Here is a 24,909-nt window from a genome sequence, read left to right on the forward strand (position 1 = left end):
ATCAAAATACTGTTAGTACACCTCTGGCTATTAGCACGTTATCGTATTCGAAACTACAGGCACATCAACATATTCAATATTGACATGTACGTGGAATAGCATTGAATTTCATTTGGAACTTCATATATTTGGACTTGTCATTGGACTATTCGGGATATAATTCTTCTCAATACTGTAAATTAAGTTCTTTCTAAAGTTTTAAATGAGATAAATTATTTATTTAATTTTACAAAACCCATTGGTTTTCGCTCTTTCTGTTGTTTAGCTTAAGACCATAGAGTTTTAACCACACACACACACACACACACACACACACACACACATATATAACATAGCATGCTAAATGGTGTATATTCAGTATTATTTCATACCAGATAATCATACTTTGCAATGCTTCTTCTAGGATGACTGTATCGTTACTTCCTGATATCTGAGCGTAGATTGAATCATTGTGTTCATTTCAGCTATATCTAGGCATTGTATTAGCAGTAGTGGTTGTGGTAACCGGTTGTTTCGGCTATTATCAAGATGCAAAGAGCTCAAGAATTATGGACACGTTCAAAAAACTGATTCCACAGGTCAGTATGTTGAACTAACTTAAGATATTTTTGCTACCTTCGTTAGTATCAAGAAACAATATAACATGTGATACTTCTGTGAACAATGTGAGGGCGCAGTATTAAAGTCTATTTTGGAAGTAATGAACAGAGCGTGCCAATAAAGTTCAGTTGATGGATGAGTAGTCTATTAATCAAAATAATCCTACATTTACTGTATTGTTATGTTGTATGAAGCGCACATAACTCCCATTTCCACGCCATTATATCACCAATATTGTAATATTGAAGAGAAGCTTTCTTTTTATGACCCAGGCTATGAATGAAAGATATATATTAAACGGTTTCAAGTTAAGTCACTGAATGTATCTAGCTGAATTATTGAAATGATAAAGTATATATCATAGATTTAGACTGACATGTCTGAAGATCCTGTGTACCTCTTTGTTTTATATAACACCGTCTATGGTGAAAACACTATATTTCACATAACATTTGTTCTTCACACCCAACTTTGATGAGTCATCTTGATTATTTTTTTTTCAGTGTGCACTTGTTGTACGAAACGGTGAGAAACTGAATATAGGTGCCGAGGAATTAGTGGTAGGTGATATAGTTGAAGTGAAATTTGGCGATCGTATACCAGCCGATATTCGAATTATAACTGCTCAAGGATTTAAGGTATATATCATTGACCTTGCTTCCGATCCGATCTAGATTCCATCCCTTAGGTTCAAATAACTAATTGTCTTGTGTTAGCATATACTTGTATGCAAATATTACAACTTTTTTTATAAATGTCAATTTTTAAAAACTATAAGACCTCATGAATCATTCGACATTTGTATATTATGTCTTCTTCACTTAGCTTTTATTAATTGCATTATAGTTTCAATGTGTTTTGAAAAACATACTAACTGACAAGATTGTATGCAGCGACATGCTGTTAATTATTGTATGTTGCCCAGTCTAGTTGATTTTCTGCACCAGCCATCATTAACAAGATAAAGTTTTTGGCTATAATCTAACTTTGGCATACATTTACTTAAACACACTCTCACATCCACCCACTCTTACAAAGACATATGCATAATTTCCCAAATATTATTCACTAGATGTTTTGAAACAGTTTAACATCGTATCCAGCGTTTAATGATCTTTAGGCAGTACTCGGTACATATTGTTTAAAAGAACTTAACCCGTCTTAGACCTAATACCCTAGTTTCTAATCCCACAATGGATCGTTTTGTCTTATTTGTTTGACAATTCTCTTTTCAAGATGAGGAAAATATTTTAAATTGTTTCTACCACACTTATGCCACCTTGCTGTAGTTATTATTACACTTTTGTTGTCTCATTTGCTTTCAATCTTGTTGGATGATCGTTGTTTCCGTAATAGTGGAACTGTAATTTGGATTTATTAAGATATATATTTTGGTTTCATCCTTCCTGATATTGGGTTTCTCCTCTTTTTCCTACCGTTTTAGTACCAGATTGACCCTGATCTTATTGATCGGTTTTAACACAATTTAAAGGAAATAAAACAACATTGATTATTCCGAATTTGACATAGCTAAAGTGTGTTTTTCTTGACACCTTCACATTCTGCTAGTTTGATTTGAGGTTTTTAATGTAGCTTTGCTTCTCATCTTATATGTCTTGTTATACATAAAATCATGAACGAGGAGATGCAACTTGATTGCTTGGGGCATGGATATGTTATATTCCACTGACTTGGGTTACATTTTGGTTTTGATGTTCGTTTCGCATGTTTATTCTGCCGGATAAAAAATAAAAATATTTCGAGGGCAACACGTTATACAGATAAGTCCCATCTGGAGATGCAATTGCCGAAATTGATTTCGCATTTCAATTTTTGTTGATGCAATCATCTATTCTTGCCAATGGAAGATTAATAATTTGTCCTTGTCTTTTCGATTATCATTACACATGGCACAGAAATACCTCGTGAACCCCAGTTATTGTATTTAATTCTATAACCTCCTTCTCCAGTAAATATTGATTTAGTTTTGCAAGTATTTCTGCTTGAGTTCAATCATTCTGTAATAATGGTTTTTTAAGTGTAAATTCTACGATTCCAGGGTCTCTGTAAATCTCGCGGACACTCAACATGAGCTCAACCAGTACTGGTTACCGTATTTGGTATGATGGGAGTGATTATGTAAGATTAGATGCGGGAACGTGTAATAAAATGGCAATGTGTTTCAATTTACCCATATAACTGTTATTATAATGTGTTTATTCTCCATTTGATTGGTTATATTATATTTATAATGATCCCTTGCTCCAGAGGGGACTAGATTTGCTGAATTCATTAATATTTGTTTCTGCTGAGCAATTATAATGTTCAATATCTCACACATGGGATCTCCATATCTATGTAGGTTGACAACTCTTCACTTACGGGAGAATCTGAGCCCCAGACCAGGACGGCTGAACTAACACATGAGGACCCACAGGAAACTCGAAACTTGGCTTTTTTCTCTACCAATGCCGTCGAAGGCAAGGAGCCTTTATATGTAATCTCTTGATTCCAAATATATTATGGAAAGATTTCATTAACAATTCACACGTTACTGCGCAGTATGGCGTTAACATATGGTGGAACTATAAGATATTCACCTGCCACCCAATATGAATTTTGTAGGAATATATTGTTACGTTTCGTTTTCTGTCATTGTTAAATTAATGTTTCTTTAACTGCATGCCCTCGTTTGGTAAGCTTAATAAATTGGCGACAGAATTTCAGCAGCATGTATGGTTTATGTCCCTGATTTCTTGAGGCAATATGTACATTGTCCTGCTAACTTAATTAGTCGTCCATGCCGCTACAGTAGCAAAGTGACGATTCAATGTTCCAAAACGACAAATTGTCGAAAATTACAAAGAACATTCTCCCTTATCAAACAATAAGTGTCGATCATATTCTTCATTCGATTCCTACAGAATGATCGTATGTGATATATACGATCCATCGTCTTACGCCATAGTTTTGAAGATCAGATACATATACAATGACAAATTCAGTGGAGAGTTGTGTCCTTAGATTTTACACCATCAGGATCTGGATTGATAAGGGATATGGCGAAACGTACCCACATCTCTACATATCTTTTATTTTTTGTTCTGCTTTCATCATATTTAGTAAACAAGAATAATAAGAAGAAAGGGACTTTAGTGTTAATGTCCCCAAAATCTCTACTCCAATCACAAATGCTTTTCGTGATTCAGGATGTGAACTCAGAAATACTGGTGTCATGATCTTTATCTCACAATGGTATTTTTGGCTCTCTACTATGACTTCAAACATGACGCGAGAGCTTGCTCGTGTTTGTTTAAAGCATGCCGTCCTTACGTTTCTGCCTGTCAGATTAACGATAGCGTCTTGGTATATGTGATGTTTTCCCGACATCGTTGGTGCTTATCCTCTGCTGTTGCTATATTTCCTCACCCCTCCTTCCGACCAGGCAATCCAGCCAGTCTAAAGGCAGTCCTTCACTGTTACATTCCAGAGTCCGACAGTCCTGGAGAAACAATTAAAGTTCTGGGAGAATTCATATTACATTAAGTACCATATATTTCGTTTTGTCCTTCCATGCTAGAGACCCATTATATTGCAAATCTAGTTCTCAGACCTAACTCTCCTGGAGGCTTTATCTGTTTATTATTTTTCGCCTGTTGCTAAACGTTAAGGTAAAGTTTTAAAATTATAAAATTAATCATGCTCAACAAATAGGTAGCTTCTATTAAGGTTAAGAAAAGAGACAGGTCAGTTTGATAGACATTTCATGAAAGAATACACTGATGGTATAAGACATATCTTCTTGACTATGTGCATTTAAAGAACCGTAGAGCTGTCACAGGATAGCCATTTTCCAAATGTAAATGGTTTCTTCTGGAAAGTTTGTTTTTGTGTCTCTTCAAATAAAAGACATGGGCTCCTAAAAAGACGAACGATTACAGCGTCATAACATCGGACACATACAGACAGCACGGGACATGAAATATAGGCCACAATAAGAACCTTTTTTGAATTGCTGGTCACATTTCGTTTAAATTAAGACATCCGACTCGCATTTATGGACGCTCTAGTGTGGTCTAAACTTATATGTATCAGATACCTTAATTTCATTGGTAAGAGTATCAGAGTGATGTTCATTCAAACTGCTATATGTTTGGTTTTTCTTGTTTCTGCTATTTATTTTCATTTCATGTTTTGTTTGTTCCGTTTTTGATTAATTTTATTTTGTCTATTTTGTTAAACTCGCTTTGTATTATCGGTTCAACTACTTTCATGTAATCTCATATATTTCCTTAACATATCATCTTGTTGTAGCCTGTATCATATATGAATGGGAACCAAACTGGGTTGTTTGGTTAGGGAAGGTTACATTAGAGAGGTAGCGGAATTAGATTCAAAACATTGCTGCGATCGGGTAAGTGTTCTTGGAGAATTACTATATAGTATAACATGTCGTTTTGATTAGAAACTCAAATGCTTTAAATCGACAGATATGTGGTCTGTGATCCTTATGTAAGTGATAAACTTACCACTCGATTTAACCTAGTCCGAGCCCGTGCCCTCACAATTGAGATCTTCCGCATGGGGTTAATTTTGAAATATCCCTCAAAGAATGACTGTTGATACAGATAGTGTATAGAATTTGTCATTCGAACTGTATTTATGCGTAAAGAATAAATCATATACAATATCAACATACCTTGTGGTTAGTATATCCCTGTTTTTGGTTGAATTTTATTTAAGTGTCCTTTTTCAAAATTGTTTGAAGATACAACTCAATGCTAAAGACGCAAACTAGCATTTACCACTTCCAATAGCATGAAGAAATAGTACAAATAACTTAGACTGAAATGCATGACGAAAATGAGACAAAAACTGCCTCTGATTTGAAAGATTTGTGTTCACTTCTGTAACCTTTTTTTGATATTGTTACAAATTTATTTTACGTTTTATAACCATATTCACTGGCTGTAGAAGTGTTATTATCGGACTCTTTCCAGGTACTTGCCGTGCTGTCGTTGTCCGAACTGGTGACAGGACTGTAATGGGTCGTATTGCCAACCTGGCTTCTAATCTTGATGAAGGAGACACCCCCATTGCTAAAGAAATTTCCCATTTCATTCGTCTTATTTCTGCCGTGGCCATATTCCTGGGAGTGACTTTCTTCATCATTTCCTTTCTCCTTGGATACCTCTGGCTTGATGCAGTGATCTTCTTGATTGGAATTATTGTCGCAAATGTTCCAGAGGGACTCTTGGTCACTGTAACAGTAAATAGCAATTGTATTATTTGCAATACGTTTCCAAAGCAATGTCCAATATCACCCAGAAATTTATATATATTTATGTTTTGCATTTCTTTAGATATGTATTGTATGATATGGATTTACTTACGAAATTTGTAAGAAGGATGTGGGTAACTAAAAGTACTATGTGGACGATGTCACATATTGAAACTAAAAAAATTAAGCAGGCCTTGAAGTCAACATTTGCTAATATTAACATTATAATTAGCCACTGAATGTATCGAATAAAATCGTTTTAATGAAGCAAAGACCTTTATAATGTCCAATTGTTTGTAATATTTTATTAAATATGGTCATTTCGTAAAAATATGGAATATTTTAAATATTTCTCTTGACTAAAGTCATTCATTAGATTACCACGCATGCCTTATTCTAAAATGATGCATCCTGTTTCCAAAAGAAGATGGACATTAGTCTTCATCATGTTTCATACAGATTTTGTTTATTGGTATCTTAAAGGAATGCAACACTCTTAAACTTGTTTCACTCTCCAGGTATGTCTGACTTTAACTGCCAAGCGTATGGCCAGCAAAAACTGCTTAGTGAAAAACCTGGAAGCCGTTGAGACGTTGGGCTCCACTTCAATCATCTGCACGGATAAGACTGGCACCCTTACCCAAAACAGAATGACTGTTGCCCACATGTGGTTTGATGGCCACGTTGTAGAGGTTGAAACTAGTGACAATCAGACCAGTAAGCATATTTTAATCATTAGCCTTCGTTAGCGTTATGAAATATAGTTTAGTATTCGTCAATGTATGCAACTTAAACCTGTTTGTGGCATGACTGGTGAAATATATACTATGCAAATGACTTTAAGAACACTTATGTATTACAACAGTGTCACAATACCCATCCATGTTCTGGCTGTAAAATACCTTTACCCGATTAAAATCAATTAAACTGAAATATCAATGCCATTGATATGAAACAATTTCTAGTGATCCGTGACACTCTTTTATTCCAAAACAGCCGCCTGATTCTAGATACTTCAGCATAAAAACAAGATATTATTCGATAGACAAACATAGCATTGAAAAGCATGGTCTGAGAAACCTACAGCTAAGATTCCTAATGCTGCTCATAACATATGTTATAAATTAAGAATGACACTTTTTAACGCTGGAGAGCATTATAAGCAAAAGAACCGAATGAATTATATATAGGCCAAAATGAGACAACACAATATTCATACATGCTTCTAGAAGAAAGCAATTGTGATACTAATGTTATAATAACAAGACAGAATAAAATAATTATACCTTGTGTAGCATGCATGGTTGCTGAATCGGTACAAAATGGAATTTGTATTTTTCAGTTAGTCTTGGCAGCATAAGAAAATATTAAAAGTTAAACTTTCCTTTATTACAGTAGGAACTGTCTCCGTAAATGCTTTTAAATATTCTGCTTTGCTATAACAGTAAAACTTCCCTAATAAAGGAAATGTTTCGTGCTTGATATTTGTTAAGCACAAGCACATCGACTTTAGTTGGTATTAGGTTATGAACACCCGCCAGTAGCAGACAGCAGAGCATGTTACCTTTGGACTGGATGCCATAATTTGTGCCATCCTTTCTCCATTATAGCTAACACCAAGTATACTGATTGAACTGATAAGTAAAGATAGTTACTGATAATTATTTTTTTGGCGGGGGGGAGGCTTTTATGTTTACACAATCCGTGTAAATATGCAGTAAAACCTAGAGTGGGATGCAAACAGTCAGGAACAATATTTATCAGAGCAGGCCTTTATGAACAGAACACAGCTACTCTACAAACGAGAAAATGTTTTCAGAAGCTAGTTTTTTACTATAGAGTTTGAGAAATAAATTCATCGCAACGACTACATATAATCTAATACATATTAACTAAAATATAACAAAACTATGAAAGGAAACGTAATCACAAATTGCACATACCCAAGTTTTTATTACAATATTTTAAAGACATTACTTGCAATTCGAATAAAATTAACTGTCCTGGAAACCTTAATATGATTCAAAGACTTTACAAAAGAATATTGGGACCTAATATAAAATAGACTAGTAAATAACTGAAAGAAACTGCATGTTTTAAATCAGAAGTGTTTTTAAATTTTGTACTAGATCCAAATATATTTTGCAACACCCCATTCGGCCACCACTTTGCCCTAACTAAGACTTGTCACAATGTGCTTCAAGGATCACAACCCTAACCCTAAGTATATCATAATGTACAAAATTAATTTGTGACTAATATAGTTGGCTTTTAAAATAATAAATAATTTTGTGAATCATTTTGTGGACAAAATGAAAAATCGTTATTATGATGGTAATTTTCGTAAAAGTTTGCTTGAAAATTTCCATACATTCCTTATAATAGGTACAGTGGAAAAGTTCTGTGGTATGTACCACTGGACAAATATACCACAGTAAACCGGTACAATATTGTCATCAATCATATTGTACGTAAGTTTTCTTATAAATCAAGCATTCTGAATCTGTAAAGAATTAAAACCATCTAATGTGTGGCTAAATTGAGTTGAATTTAAAACTAGTATGTTTGACAGTTACTTACAATGCATTTATCTAGATATACCTGTAAATTGTTTATACGGCCATGCCCTTTTTTTCAATCAAAGAACGAGAAAGATTACAATAAACTATACATTTGTGCGCAGTTTATACCATTTAGATGTCTGTATCTATATGTTGAGTGTGATTCGTGATGCAGACGATAAATAATTGGCAAGCAATCTAAGTTGAACCAAGTATTACGATATCAAACAATCTCTGTACTAAACAATTTGCTTGAATAATTTGAGAAACAATATGTCGAAATGTATAACACTTTTTGAATTGGTTTGCATTTTGTTTCACGAGTGTGTGAAACAAGGTGCAGATGATTTCATGATAGCCATTACAATGTCTGATTAATGTTATAATCCATAAAACAATTTCAGCAAAACATATAAAATCGAAAGCATATTTTATATCGAAAGCTTTGCAAAAGTTGAAGAAACAAGTTGCGAACCCCTCTCTAACTTCTATGTTAATTTAATACAAACTACACTTCCGAAATTAAGGAAGTGATATGCATAAAGTGTACAAACATATCCCACATATCTACCATAAATGTCTATGAAACGGTAATCGCTAATTGTCAACATAAAGACATACTCCATCACCTTCTTGAACGTGTAACTCGGAAAATCATATTACTATGTATATTTTAGAATCATACAAATGATAACAATACATACAGTAAATAAACGAAAAGATGAAAATTTATACCTTACAGCAATGCTGCATTTTAATTAAAGTTCGAATTTTGCACGCAGGTGTCCCACACGTACAAAATCGTCTGCAATCCAAAATGTCAACTTGCAGCTAGAACGGGCTAGTCTGTTTCTAAATTCTTTAGTAATTTTTTCCCCATAAACGCGACGTTGTAAATACATCACATCCAATTCATAGTTGTTGATCTTCAACATAATAGCTTATTTTTTATTATAAAATTTAAAACTTTGATAATTTTTATTTCAAGATCGGTTTAGTTTGCTTAAAATGGCTTGTCATCTATTGGCATTGTTACGTTGACTTTCGTAAAATCAGCTATGAACCTGACCTAATCTAATTACAAGCTGAAATCCTGACAGAAACAGGCCAACGTAATGTATTTCATCTCCATGATAAACCTTTCAAACCTATGCGCAGAACAGGCCGACATATCGTGCGCCTTGAAAACACAGAATGGTAGCATCTCGTGTGTCCAAATTTAATATTATTATGAACTGAATATTCTGGCGACAATTTCCTCTTTTCAAATGGTAAGCATTGCAATATTTTGTTTTGCCAATTGGTCTAATTTGAAATGTCAGACAGCATTTTATATGTAAACGCTTTTGTTAACACTCACTGATTACATGAGAACAAGTAACCTATATATATATATATATATATATATATATATATATATATATATATATATATATATATATATATATATATATATATATATATATATATATATATATATATATATATATATATGTGTGTGTATATATATATATATATATATATATATATATATATATATATATATATATATATATATATATATATGTGTGTGTGTGTGTGTGTGTGTGTGTGTGTGTGTACCATTTTCGAGCTCCACTGAGTTCGATTCATTTTGACTGCTAGGAATTTTTAGCTTGTGATGTTCACAGCTGCGCTTCTAGAAGCATTACAGTGTTTGCTTAGGCTTAGCAAGAGCCTAGGATATAATCTCATTTGGTGATCTGGTTGGAGTTTTTGATTTGTAATATCTAAGCAATCCTTTAATTATCATGCTTTTTATAACAATGTGGAACAAGACAAAACATCAACAATAGAACAATGTCATCTCTAAAACAAGCCACCTGATCCTTTGAACACCAAATGCAAACAAGAAATCAGGAGAATAAGAGGTACGTTTGTATAATGGAGATATATGAAAATGAATGTCAGTTCCTGTAAGGAATGTGAAGAATACTCATTCGTTAGAACATAACTTACAGTATATATATATATATATATATATATATATATATATATATATATATATATATATATATATATATATATATATATATATATATATGAGCTCTCTGCGCATCTATTTTAAACTGAGATTTCACTATGAATCGTTCCAGTAGGAATTGGCTGTTTCTTCCTATCACTTTTGCTTCAGGTACACTGACATAATCTAAGACACATGTTCCTTAGTACGTGCTAATATTTTTTCTGACTAATGTGTTCTAACTATTTGCATGGCTATCAGTAGATATAGCCTATGCATGCATACTTGGGACCTTTATGCGAATAGCTGCAAAATTCAAAATAAACCCCCCGAACCCACCGAAATCACCACCACAAAAAGCACCGAAAACCAATCAAGACGAATCAAAATCCTAAAGTTGACCTCATTAATATTTCACATCTCTGTGAACTTTCAAAAATTGCATAATGTTTCAGTTTCATTGTTGCAAGTTTCAAGATGCTTTCCCATATAAAGATTGTACAGATTTACACGTTGCTTTCATGGTACAGCATTAAGTTGTACAAATTAAAATTTGCAGTCCTTTGCAAGTGTATTGCTTGGCAGGCTGGAAGAATACAAACCTATTTTCATCAAATGATGCAATGCGCAACTCATCTAGGATTTTAGATATAATATTAAAAACAAAATAACCTAACATGTGTTAGAGAACGTATTGGAATGTATTGCGCGCAATTATAACATTGGTATGATATTTTATGATTTGTGTAATCTGATTTTTGTATATCTTTTACAAGACCTGCTATATCTTACTTATTTCGTATATAACATGATCTGAAGGAGATTCCGCCCTTAAGCTTATAATATGTTGAGATCGCACACTCAGATGCCTGCTCTTACAAAGTGAACTGTCATCAAGCTACCTAAAATATAATTCCTGTTGTTTTTCATTTACCATGTTAGTACGCTTTGATATGCGTTTTCGGCAAAGGAGAGCTTACAGTAGTGTGTCAAATAGTAATTGCCACCAAAGATATCCTAAAGAGCGTTTGCTTAGTTCACTTTGGGTTGCATTTTAGTCAAATTCGTTAACCAGTTTAGAGGGTACGGAAAAAAACACTTTTGGTAGTAAAGTATGCAGATATTAAGACCTCAAATATTGACTGATTCTCTGGAAGAAGCGAAATCTAAAACGTACAGCGAATTATGTGAGCAGGATCAGTTAAACTATTTTAACACATGACCATTTTGTAACGATAGGTTCAATAATGCATCTTTTAGATACTACGTATAATCGGAGTGATCCTTCATTTCTTGCCCTGGCTCGTATTGCGATGCTGTGCAACAGAGCTGAGTTCAAGTTAGGCCAGGAAAATGTATCTGTTTTTCAAAGGTAAGCAATGATTTTTTCTTTCTCTACTTTTTATTCTGGCCTGTGAAGCTTTGGAGGGAAACCAGTAAGATTTATTTCTGACAAATTGTTAACTGTTGACTTACATGTCAGTCTTTTTTATCTTTACCGATCTGACCCTTTCCTTGAGACTGTTACAAATGCTGTCAATACCTTTGTCGAGTTGTTTAACATTTGGGCTGGATATAGCTATGTGACATATTAGCTTTCAAATACGATTTTAAATATATAATTTGAGAAGCTTGTATGAACAGCTAGTTATAAAAGTTAGTATGTTATTAGCTACTCTGTTGTAGAGAATGTAACGGAGATGCATCTGAATCTGCTCTACTGAAATGCATTGAGCTTTCCCTTGGAAATGTCACTTCCTTCCGTCAGAGGAACAAGAAAATTGCCGAGATCCCGTTCAATTCCTCCAATAAGTATCAAGTATCAATCCATGAGACTGAGGATCCTAGTGATGTCCACTACATCCTTGTCATGAAGGGTGCCCCAGAAAAAATTCTGGACATGTGCTCCACTTACCTTGATAAAGGAATTGAATGTAAAATCGACGAGACATTCAGGACTACATTCAACACGGCCTACCTCAAGCTGGGAAGTCTCGGAGAGAGAGTATTGGGTTCGTTAATCTCACTCACGCTTTCTCTCTCTCTCTCTCTCTCTCTCTCTCTCTCTCTAAGAATATTAGCTGTAGAAATCATTAAATACTTATGACGCCATATTGTGCGCATATATGTCTGACAACGTTTTGCAGAACAAGATGATCCATGCAGGAATAACTATTAGCGACGTAAAGATATTGTACGTGTACGGTTATCAAAATATAATATTATGAAAAAAGTGTGATATTGTTTATTTTTTAACAAATTTTCTCAGATCAGCCATTACTGAGCTAATTGATTTGAACTGACTTAAAGTGTCCAGACCAAGTAAATTAGGGCGTAATTGTGGTTTTGTTCTCGTATCGGTTATTAAAAATATACACGAGGAAGTCAATTTTTCAATCTTCTGCATGCCAATGGCCAGAAACAAATAACAGAAGACAAAAAATATTCGTACAAAATAACTTCTAAAGAGTTAATTTAGCGTTCAAAATATGCATCTTCGTTTTGCATTTTCTATTGGCGCTGGTTTATGTGTTGTAGACGTCACAGTGTTAAAGTGTTCTCCGTACTAGATATATATCACCATTTACACAAACATTTATTTTCCTTTAGAACAGTTCAGTGCAAAATTGATCATTAATATGTTTTGCAGATGATGTTTAATTCATACTGATTGTTCAAATGTGCAAAATACTTTGATTGGAAAGAAAGTTTCATATGATGTCAGATTTTGCTGGACACAAGAACAGTGGGTGAAATGCTACAATTGAACACATATGACAACGTTTCATTGGTATAATGAAATCAGATTTAAATTACGTTCGATGCAGCAATCTTTAAAAATCAAACAATTATTTTTTTTATATTATGATTTCAATTTGCTCATTTTTCAATATATACCAGTATATGTATACATAAAGGTAATATCAGCATTTTGCTTGTAGACTCGTCGCTTTACATTTTTTTATATAGCATAAGTTGGCTTTGTAACTGTTATGAAGATTTTGTGTTGTTAAGATTAGAGTCTATTTGAAGCGCATTGGGTTAGTAAGATAGAAACACAAAATAAGTGCATTTTACATGGCAATTCAAAAGTTCTTTTTTGTATTATTATCATATTATTGCATACTGTCACATATATGTAACACTTTAGCCCTGAGAAACGTGATCTCAGTTTGATTTGAATGTCCCTACAATAATTATCTGATATGATTTTTAAAATGCTAATATATATACTTGAAAAGTAAAATACAATCTACAGAAAATATTACGTAATTAAAAATATCCCCGTTTTTAGGATTCTGTGATTACCTTCTTTCCAAGGATCAGTTCCCACCAGGATACAAGTTTGACACAGACAAGCAGAACTTCCCCATGTCTGGTCTTAGATTTGTCGGTCTGATGTCCATGATTGACCCACCCAGGGCATCTGTACCTAGTGCTGTAGGCAAATGCAGGAGCGCTGGCATCAAGGTATTTACTATTTTGTATTCAACAATAATTTGATCAATATTTGATGGTGCAAGAATGCATCAAGATCTACCCATTTTAAATGCAAACTGTTTACATTTCTTCTTAGGTATTTACAAGATTAGTTAATTATGGCCAAAATATTTGTACAGAACACATACTATTGTCAGTCGCAGAATACAGTATATGCCTGGTATTTAGTTGTATTTATAAAGTTGAACATCCCCAATTTGACCAAATATTTAACAACTATATTGAGTGATAAACATCTATCCGTTATTAATAATTGTAACAAAAGAAATAAACTGATTAACTACGAGAGCACTCGGTACTTGAAGGCTCGAGAACCGGTAATCTGAATTCTAATTGGAAAGCAAATGATTATTTCCAGTGACACATATCATCTAAGCATTACAACCTAACCACATTGTGCGCTCATGCTGGAGGGTTTCGCTGTTTGCTTTATTTTCAAAGATATATCTTGGGTTCTTGTACCCTATAAACTTATTGCTTCCATAACAAATATCACACTATCAGAACCTGGATAAACGACTTTTGTTTGAACAGATTATCATGGTAACTGGTGACCATCCTATCACAGCAAAAGCCATTGCTAGATCAGTAGGAATTATCTCTGAGGGTAATAAAACAGTTGAGGACATTGCTGCTGAAAGAGGAATTGCGATAGAGGAAGTAGACCCGAGGTAACATAACTTTCATGCCTAATTTACAACCTGAATTATTAATATTCTTTTCATTTCAACACTGAATCAAAAAGAAATGTTGCATCAATGTTTGGCACAAATTGCAAGTCAGGTAATGCATTCCAGCTCTCAGTATAAGCTAGGCTACAAATGCACTCAGTCGACTTCAGAAATTTTTATATAAGTTAACGTTTTCTATTAAATCATTGTTCTGTGCCACGCAGAGAGTGACTCTGCTTTATCTAATATAGTGTACGTTAAATACATTTCGTTAGAATCTATGTAACTGTGACCTAACATTCAGGCTTCGGCAAAACTGATCAACCTTTGTATTATCTCATTTCCTTTGATTCTTTTGTCTATTGAGCCAACTATCATGATAGGAGCTTAATTCAATAGCAATACTATGATTTTCAACGCAAGCATGATCCTTGTGACCTATTTTTAAATATTCATTAGTTTCGTTTAAAGTTTGGTTAGACCTCTTAGCCAAAGAAGTTAGGTTTTTAACTTCTTCATTTTCTCAGATACCCTAGCTGAATGGTCACTTAAGCTGTTATTTAGACATTTGGTAGACACCCATTTTCATCAAAAATTAGATACATATGATATACAATTTTCTCCTGAACTATTGACTCTGGGGTAACATAACATTTTAAGTCATTGCTTTAGAAGAATAACATCGACATTTGCTCAGAGTCATGTCTGATGTCTTTGTTCCTTGTACTTACATTTGTATCTCAGATTTTCTAACTAAATATTATAGATATATCATTTTATCAGTCACTAATACTTTATACTTTATTAATAAGGTATTTAGATGGTATTTAGTTAATAAAAGCAAAACTTGTCTCCAATAAATACAGATGATTGTATATTATTCGTGGCACTAAAAACCATATTTCTGCTTTTAACTCTTTTCTTTTTATCACAAAAATTGTATCGTCAATACAAGTCCTCCTGACATAGTTGATAGAATATAAGCTAAAGATACATGATTTTATTGAATGCTCAGTTGCAAATGAAAAAGCAAATATATGGAATACATATCTTTCCAGCCAAGGGAACAAACAACAAAATTTTGACTATTAGTATTATAAAGTTCTCCTTCCATAAAACATAATTCATGCTCACCCTAACATAAAATCAGTCATGTTCTGATACAATTCATATGCTGTTATAACTGTAATTGCAATGGTACTGAGGCAGATTGTGTTTAGACGTAAAACATTGAAAATAGCTAAAGGTTTATTGTTAGTATAAGACTAGGTCTCTATTTTCCAGTATTCTCATTATATATATATATATATATATATATATATATATATATATATATATATATATATATATATATATATATATAGAGTGTGTGTGTGTGTGTGAGTGTATTTTGAGTTTTGATTAAGAAAATTTAATTGAAAGTGGTTCCGAAACAAAATAAAGACTTGCATAGATAAACACCAGCGGATGGTAGCAATTGTTGATCAAACGAATTGCAATTTCAGAGAAGCAAAAGCTGTAGTACTCCATGGAGGTGACCTGAAGGATATGACCCCTGCTCAGATTGATAAATTCTTGCGGAATCACTCAGAAATTGTATGTGCTAGACCTTCGCCTCAGCAGAAATTGTTAATTGTTGAAGGCTGTCAGCGACTTGGGGCTATTGTGGCTGTAACTGGAGATGGTGTCAATGATTCACCGGCCCTAAAGAAGGCCGATATTGGTTAACTTTAGTATTCATTACGTTGCATATAAACCGTTACGACGTATATGTAACATTATGAAGTTCACTGTTTATTGCGAACATTATATCTTGAAACACGAACTATATTATTATTTCATTTCATATATTAAATAAATCAGGTTTCTTAATTTGAATTATTGTATTACTATTTTCTGAATATATTAAAAGAAAACGTGCCTGTGAATTTAAGACAGCAATGCAGATTTGATGGATTTTTGAAACTTGATGTCTCACAACAAATACAAAAAGTTACGTTAGTTGGATGATTGTCACTCGTTTCCGTATTCTCATTAAATTACATGCTACGGTGAATGACGCTTTTTATCGTGCAAGTAAAAAATCTAGAAAGAGAATGAAATGATAATCACAAAAAGCACAGTAACTATCAAAGGCTAGACTAAACGGTTTGATCCTCAAAATAAATCCACATCACTTTAACCAGAATTTGACTACAAAATGCAATTTGTTATGCTGGACTAATGTTGTCTCGTTCTGTAAATATCTAGGTATCGCTATGGGTATTGCTGGTAGTGATGTTAGCAAGCAGGCAGCGGATATGATTCTGTTGGATGACAACTTTGCTTCTATAGTCACTGGTATTGAAGAAGGTAAGTAATATGTCTAATAATACTAATATTGGGAAGACATCAGCCATTACATTGAGTTAGAAACGTGTGTTGCACAGCTCTAGGTGTATATATATATATATATATATATATATATATATATATATATATATATATATATATATATATATATATATATATATATATATATTGTTATGTGTATTGAACTTAAATCGTGTTCATATCCTTATAAGATTATAGTTTTTGCTTTTTAAGATATTTACTAACATTTTAGTTCAAAGCCTAACCTTGTTTACGAGCTTAGAACCTTGTTGGCGATTAGGTTAAAGTTTACATTTCTTTTTTGTTCTCGAATATCTGCTGTGTCGCAGGTGAAATAAAGTGAGGTTTGATAAAGAATCATACTTGTTTCATAAAAAATCCATGGGATGATTTTCAGATATAATTTAAGAGAAATTACGTACTTAAATTAGTCCTTGGAATTACAAAGTTCTTATTGACATTTTGGACGAAAACTATACTTATTTCTTATGTACCCATTCAAACATATTCTGGATTGTATCATTGGCACACATCAATACTGATATTTATTTAGAACATTATATCCCTTTGGAATTTATATAATATTAAGGATTATGGGGAATTTAATTCACAAAACCGTGAGATTCTTTTCATTTATTGTTGTACAGAAATAGATTATTTGTCAGTTTTAATTTTACCGATATTTTACCGTTATATATATATATATATATATATATATATATATATATATATATATATATATATATATATATATATATATATATATATACATGAATAGGTTATATTACATATTAATGATTTATGTATGTATACAGAATTTGCTTATGGTCTTTCTTGTTGCGAATTGTTTCTTTTTTCAAGTTAAGTGGTAAGTCGAAAGGTTGAAGCAAATTGTCAGTTTAGAAAGTGGTTATTATCTATATTTGATTTGGATTTTTTCTTTTCAGGTCGTTTGATCTTTGACAACTTGAAAAAGTCGATTGCATATGCATTGACTGCCAACATTCCCGAGCTAATTCCTTTCCTGGCTTTACTCCTGTTTAATATTCCACTACCGCTGGGTACGATTGCCATGTTGTTTATATGTTTGGGAACCGACATGGTTCCTGCCATCGCACTGGCTTATGAGAGTGCCGAGAATGATATCATGAAAAGACAGCCTCGGGATCCTGTCAACGACCGGCTTGTCAACGCAAGGTTGCTACTGTTTATGTTATTTCCACTTCTTTATAGTTCAGTTCTAGTTTTCTTGTACGTCACTGACGTTGTGTATCGTAAGTGTCAGTTGTTTAAGGATACCTGTCATTTTCTATCCTAGTCTTTGAATAGGCATAATCGACCAAATAAATGTCTAATTTGGGACAAAACTATTGGTGTTGTGCTTTATTCAATATATAGACGAAGACCGAAACTTGACAAGTTACTAATGACATTTTAGCTAATTGTAAAGAAATCTCTTTCTTCCATATTAACACTAGTTTTCAAATTGATATAATGTGTGCTGAAGTATTTGTAAATGACCATCTCGTCAGCTTTTCATAATATTCATCAGCATAATTATTATATATTTTAGGGCATTAGGAAAATGTATGTTTTTCCATCGCTTGTTTTCCGGATTGAGAATTTAATACAATCAGAAACTAACATTCAACTGTTTTAAATGTTTTTAAATAGGTTAGTCACTATGGCCTATGCACAGATAGGAATGATAGAGGCTGCGTCTGGATTCTTTGTGTATTTCGTCGTAATGGGGGAGAGCGGTTTCTGGCCACTTCGTCTTTTGGGTCTGCGTGAACAGTGGGATTCGCCGGCCATTCAGGATGTGCAGGACACCTATGGGCAAGAATGGGTAAATACATATTATAAGCATTCACATTTGCCTAAGATGGGCGTCAGTTATTCGATTTACGTTTCTTAAAGATAAATATAGCTCCATCTACTAATGGTATCCCCACCCACACAGGATGGAAGCAATGGACTTTTATAGTGATATTGAACATGTGTGGAGTACATATTGTTTTGATCTTGCTTCATATTGCTTATCTATGACTGTCTTTTTAAAGATATATATGCCTGAAGAATATGTTAAGATAGTACTTTATTATACTTTTATTTATTGTGATGATATACATAGATTAGCTGCATTTTTATGGTTATCCTATAGTCATTGTTAACAGCAACACATCGCATAAATTATTTCGAGTTAGCATTTATTGCATCTTGACTCATACCATTTGATATACTTATTTAATACTTTGGTATTGAGAATGATATGGGTGTATTCTCTATTGGTAAAATTGTACTTAAAATAGTCGGAATGGTCTTTTTTAGCATTCATGTTTATTGTTACTAATCGACAGTCTCAACATATTTCAAATTCCCTTTTAAATGTATTCCGATCCTCATTTAGACCTATACCCAAAGGAAAAGGCTTGAATACACCTGTTACACAGCTTACTTTGTTTCTATTGTGATTACGCAATGGACCAATCTGATAATCCGCAAGACCAGGAAGCTGTCACTCTTCCAAAAGGGAATGAGGTGTGTATATAGAATCTCAAGAACAACAGTAAATTCCTGTTAGTACTTTATGTTGAACTTAAATTTTTGTGTCAAGCAGTCAGAGAGAAGTGGGAAATTAAATCAAAATATATTCTTTATTACCAAAAAATAATTATTTGTTGTATCCTTAACATTTTGATATTTATAACCTCCTATTTCTATTCCAGCTTTTAAAATGAAAAATAGTTAAGAATTTGATGGATATAAAATGCAAGATTACTAATACAGAGACCAATATATTGCTTTGCTCCAATGTATGTAACACTTAAGATTCCTTTTGTAGTTTTCAAACGTATAAATAAAAATGTTTGACATAGTCATATTCATGTTATGATATAAGAAATTTCAGGCAATTAAATTGAATATTTGCACAAAATTGTTCCACCCACCCTCAATTTTAGTCTCAATTTGAATATCTGTAACGACACTAAATAAATCTAGGGTTTCTGTGTCACCTTTGAAAATAAGCAGATTGAAATAACTTTGAAACTATGCAAAGAATATCCTGTTGCAAGCTAACAAAGAACAAAGATGTCAATATAAATTGTACCCGTGACTTTCTCACAAACATGCCATATGCTAGTTTTCAGGTATAATCCATTCGTTTGTTTTCTTCTACATATTTAAAGATAATATTTAAAGGATACACACCCTATTGTGTATTATATTAGCGCTCTCTAAACAGACAATTTTATATAGTTCGTCTAAGAAAAACGCTTGATTCGATTTCATAATTGTGGAAGAGCTATTAGACCATAAATTAGTTGATTTGTTGAAAGTATATCTCGTGAAAGAGGTATACTCGTAAGTATGTGTTAATTAAAAACGTATAGCATCAGAAGTATTAGCATGTGTCCGTTTACGTCTATTTCTAAACAAATGAAACAATGGATTTCGGTCTACAAACCCTGGGGCATGTAACTGTGCAGCAGGTGAATTAACAGTTGTATCCTCTTCCACAATGTACGCGATTCTCTGCTTGTGTCTGTGTTGGGGCATTGTGATGCAGATCTTTATGCAGTGCGTAAAAAAACGGCGGGTCGTTGGAAAGAGCGTTAGTTTGAAATGTATTCTCCTTTCTCCAGGAACCATTACCTGACTTTTGGATTATTCTTTGAGACTGCACTGGCAGCATTCCTGGTTTACTGTCCAGGTATGGAAGAAGGACTGAAGATGCTATACCTTCGGTAAGGCCTGATAGGATGATATTATTATCCCAAATATTATCTACTTAAGCAAAAGTTTATCACTGCAACACTACGGTTGTGCCTTCAAAAAGAACATTGTGCTGTTTGACATACAAGGATACGACGACACGTATTGCTGATCTTGTTTTTCAATGATGGGTAGATAAGCTACTATATTTCTGTACCAGATTAACTGGCAGCGTATACTACTGTCCAGGGAAACTGAAGCCCAAAATTGCAAAAAAGTTAATGCAACTGATTTTCTTAACCATGTAAAATGTGCAAAATAATTTTATCTTGATAAATGTCACGCACCTCTCCTTTTGGACAGTCCGTACACCCTGGAATAAACTGTCTCTAAGTGTCTGGCAAGGTTTGGTTTCGTGTAGCATTTATTATGTCGAAAACTAGGATCTTTCGGCACAACATTATCCATTTTGATGACTCTTGTGGTGATTACCATGATCTATTTGTATGCGTTCTGTTATAGAATCTTGATTGCGACAGCATTGAAAGAAATAATATTATAAATCTTATGTGGTGATTTGATTAGTTCGCGTTAAATGCTTCTTGGATTCAGAAATAGGGCCTTCCCACTCCAACATTCCGTACGTTTATTTCTGGAACAAGAGAATAGAGAAATCAATACATTGATTGTTCAGTTAACAGCCGAGTCATCGTCATAGTCCGCTGTAGTGTTAAGATTACATTTTAAAGTTCCTAAAAGTTATACAATACTCACCACATTTTACGCTTGAGCTGAGCTTAGTGATTCTTAATATAAACCGCATTACTCATGATATATGATAGTATCCGTTAGGTGTGTGAAACTAGCTTAGACTCTAATATCGTGGTCCGCAGGTTTATGTGAATAAGGTGACAATACAAAATTTCGGACACCGAGATTACCACGAGGACTGGTATATCATTCGACTTAATGCTCCTGCAGAGTGCCAAATTTAAATAGACAGGACACGTCGTCCGTATGACCGAGGAAGGGATTATATAACAGTCGTTCTATGGGGAACTATGCTATGAGAGGCGTGCTGTTGGGGAAAAAGAAACGTTTCAAGGGCTCAGATCAGGTGTCCTTATATATCATGCGTATCAACAGTGACCTCATGGGAGACAATTGCATATGACCGTCACTCCTGGCTCAGCAAGATCACATCTTGCATCTGTACAGCAGGACAGAAGAGACTTTTTTAGCCGCAGAGAAAACATGCAACTTGCAAAAGCTACCAGAATCTTTACTTCAATACCAACCTTTGTGTGCTCCGCATACTGATGAGACTTCCATTCCCGTATTGGTCTTACTTGTCATCACCGGACACACCGATTGACAGGATAGAACTGAAACTGTGTTCCTCACAGCCACAGATGCACAAATACCATCGCGTGGCACAACGCGATACAACAGAACAGTAAACAATTAACACATTATTTACAAAGCACTTAATATTCATACAACTGGCCAGAGCCTGCACTGTCAACAAAGTAAGCCACAAACCATAATCTACTGACCCAATATGCTGCAGCAGATGTGGGATTGTGTTCTTTATAGTAAACAGCACACAACCTGGTCTGGTGGACATGTATTCCACATTTATCATAGAGAAGATGCGGATCTTACAATATCGACCTTCATGTAATGGGGCAGTGTGCTACATAAAGCAGATCTGAATGTGCGCTATTGACAGTTAACAGCATAGATTCTGTTCAAGTGTCCAAGTGTACTACAGAAATGTTGTTGCTCGCCAATTAACAATAAACGTCATACACTCCGATGAAGTGAACCAAAATACTACAGGACAACTTAATATGCTCTGAGCACAGCAGACATAAAAAAATTGTATTGGTAGAGCATATTGTAGTAGACTTTGTATAAAGTTATTGGTTATGTAGTTTTGCCGTTAAAATGGCAAATAAGATGCATACATGAAGACATATAGTAAACCTGTCTATAATTTAAATACCTCGTTTTGTCTGTTAATTTATTTATTGAACTTATATAACTCAATGTCAATTGTACAAAAATCATTTTTAGTTAGTGACGGTTGCATGAATACCTCATAGTTCAATGTTTATGACAGTGTTAAGCATAACACGTTTACAGTGCATTGCACAATTTAGGTAGAAATATTACAGAAATTCATGTTAAGAAAAAGTGACATGTTTGTATGATAATATCGATTTTCGTTGTGTTTCAGGGCAACGTGGTGGTTCCCAGCTATCCCATTCGCTCTACTGATCTTTGTCTTTGATGAGTGCCGAAAACTTGTCTTACGTCACTCTAAACCAGGAGGATTTGTGGAAAGGGAAACATACTTTTAAAGGAACCTTACCTTTCCTGATTCGGGAGTGTCCAAAATAGATATTTCGATATTCAACATTCCGGCTGGTTAGATTGCTTTGCAAGAATTGGTTCATAGTATGAATATAGTGATGCCTACATGATACCAATCCTACGACAATGTCATTTATTTTTCTAAAACTGATCTGTCTAATAGTGTTGATTGTAAAAACAAACCAGTTTTGTGAATGTGTGAGAATTTTGTACGGACTGCGACGTTGCGTAAACATAGAGCTAGACGTTATTGTGTATCTGCAACATGTAACAATATATCACAGATATATAATACAAAAAAATGAACTAAAATAGGTTCTGCTTCTTGATAAAATAAAAACAAGCATGGAAACGTGCAAAATTGTGTTCAATAAGTAACAATCGTAGAAGTTTATATTTTTTGCAAGTTATATATTTCAGAATCAATTCGATATATATTCAACATGCTCATTAACTTAATTTTGATGATCATATCTTTATGAAGCTTCCCCTGTAAGGCATTACAAATACATATTGTATGTGCAGTAAGCATGCTTAGATAAAGCCATTATTTAATTTAGTTTGCACACAACAAAATCACTAAACAGTGTGATCTCTGATTCAGAAAGTTATATTTACTTCAACAGTATTGTGGATTCATGTCTAGGGCAATGTTTTAAATAACTTGCTTAGCTTTCAACTTTATGTTTAGTGATTTATTTATTCAATTTTACCAGCTTAGTACTTATAATGTTTAGATATTTTCAAATAGCATGTGTTCATTCCAAAGTATACAGTGTTCCTTATACAGAGATCTGAAGACAGCGAGTTCATCAATTTTATTTACTAAATGTAATACCCGAGAAACTGAATGCATAGGAAATCAAACATTATAAGACACTGCACGAATATATACAGTATCTGCCCAAGCCCAAATCTCTTTTCATCAGTTTGTACTATACATGCACTCACTTTCACACACACACACACACACTCACACACACACACACTCACTCACTCACACACACATTCACACATTCACATTTACACACACACAGACACACACGCACACACATACACACAAATGTCAATATTTAAAACGGAAAGATCACGGAGATAACAATTCACAACAGTTGATATCATCCTTTATCAATTTATAAGTTTCTAACATTATATCTGCGAAGGTTTCTGGCATTGTAATCTTTGCTCGCGTGTCAATTCTACAAGGAATTTAATTACTAATAAAGACGAACAAATACAGCCGTAATCATCGTTGTTTGATGCGCTCCGAATAATTCAGTAACTTTCTGGTACTTAAGGTATTGGATCCCTTGAATCAATTGACTTAAGAAGCACCCTTTTTATGTTTCTTAGTTTAAGAAAGAGTATAATGAGACATATACAAAATTGGATACCAATAACACAGTTTTTACATCCTATGTGCTTTACATTTTATGTATTTATAGTTCAAGGAACCACACCCATTCACTGAAAATAAACTTTCCCATTTACCGGAAACAGATAGTGAGTAGTATAAATATTTGCAATGAAAACACAGGTTTCAAACAGGCCGACAGTGTTAAGGTCTTTCTGGCGACAATCATTCTTAGAACTTATAAATAAATGAATGAAAACACTATGTTTGAGGCATAATTTTAACATCGTTGATGCTTTTAATTTTTAAAAATCGCAGGGATTAAAGAGACATAAACTATGGACAAAGGCGGAGGGGTGAATAAGCGAATATTATATTTAATAGAGATATGATTGGCTGAATCACCCACGAGTGATATATAACCCTTCGATATGAATGGTTCATAATTCTCTATAATCAAATCAGACTTG

The 24,909-nt window shown here is 33.6% G+C and overlaps 1 protein-coding gene across 3 annotated transcripts in view; it reads left to right on the forward strand.

The window, feature by feature from the left end:
• Positions 1 to 24,448, forward strand: part of LOC149786434 (sodium/potassium-transporting ATPase subunit alpha-like) — a 61,136-nt gene extending 36,688 nt beyond the window's left edge. For 2 of the 3 annotated variants that reach the window (XM_089976877.1, XM_089976875.1), the window contains exons 5-20: positions 465 to 578; positions 1,104 to 1,238; positions 2,963 to 3,080; positions 5,601 to 5,869; positions 6,400 to 6,598; positions 11,705 to 11,816; positions 12,131 to 12,456; positions 13,740 to 13,915; positions 14,480 to 14,616; positions 16,122 to 16,339; positions 16,867 to 16,968; positions 17,937 to 18,186; positions 18,664 to 18,838; positions 19,400 to 19,530; positions 20,637 to 20,738; positions 22,949 to 24,448. In XM_089976877.1, the coding sequence (XP_089833003.1) occupies positions 465 to 578; positions 1,104 to 1,238; positions 2,963 to 3,080; positions 5,601 to 5,869; positions 6,400 to 6,598; positions 11,705 to 11,816; positions 12,131 to 12,456; positions 13,740 to 13,915; positions 14,480 to 14,616; positions 16,122 to 16,339; positions 16,867 to 16,968; positions 17,937 to 18,186; positions 18,664 to 18,838; positions 19,400 to 19,530; positions 20,637 to 20,738; positions 22,949 to 23,072 (2,688 nt within the window). In that variant the 3' untranslated portion in view covers positions 23,073 to 24,448. The remainder of the gene's footprint in view (positions 1 to 464; positions 579 to 1,103; positions 1,239 to 2,962; positions 3,081 to 5,600; positions 5,870 to 6,399; positions 6,599 to 11,704; positions 11,817 to 12,130; positions 12,457 to 13,739; positions 13,916 to 14,479; positions 14,617 to 16,121; positions 16,340 to 16,866; positions 16,969 to 17,936; positions 18,187 to 18,663; positions 18,839 to 19,399; positions 19,531 to 20,636; positions 20,739 to 22,948) is intronic. The other variant, XM_089976876.1, reaches the window with a different exon arrangement.
• The last annotated feature ends 461 nt before the right edge of the window (positions 24,449 to 24,909 follow it).

The sequence above is a fragment of the Sinohyriopsis cumingii genome, chromosome 12, assembly GCF_028554795.1.
Source record: "Sinohyriopsis cumingii isolate HCF-2022 chromosome 12, ASM2855479v2, whole genome shotgun sequence".
In the NCBI taxonomy this organism is placed as follows: Eukaryota; Metazoa; Mollusca; class Bivalvia; order Unionida; family Unionidae; genus Sinohyriopsis; species Sinohyriopsis cumingii.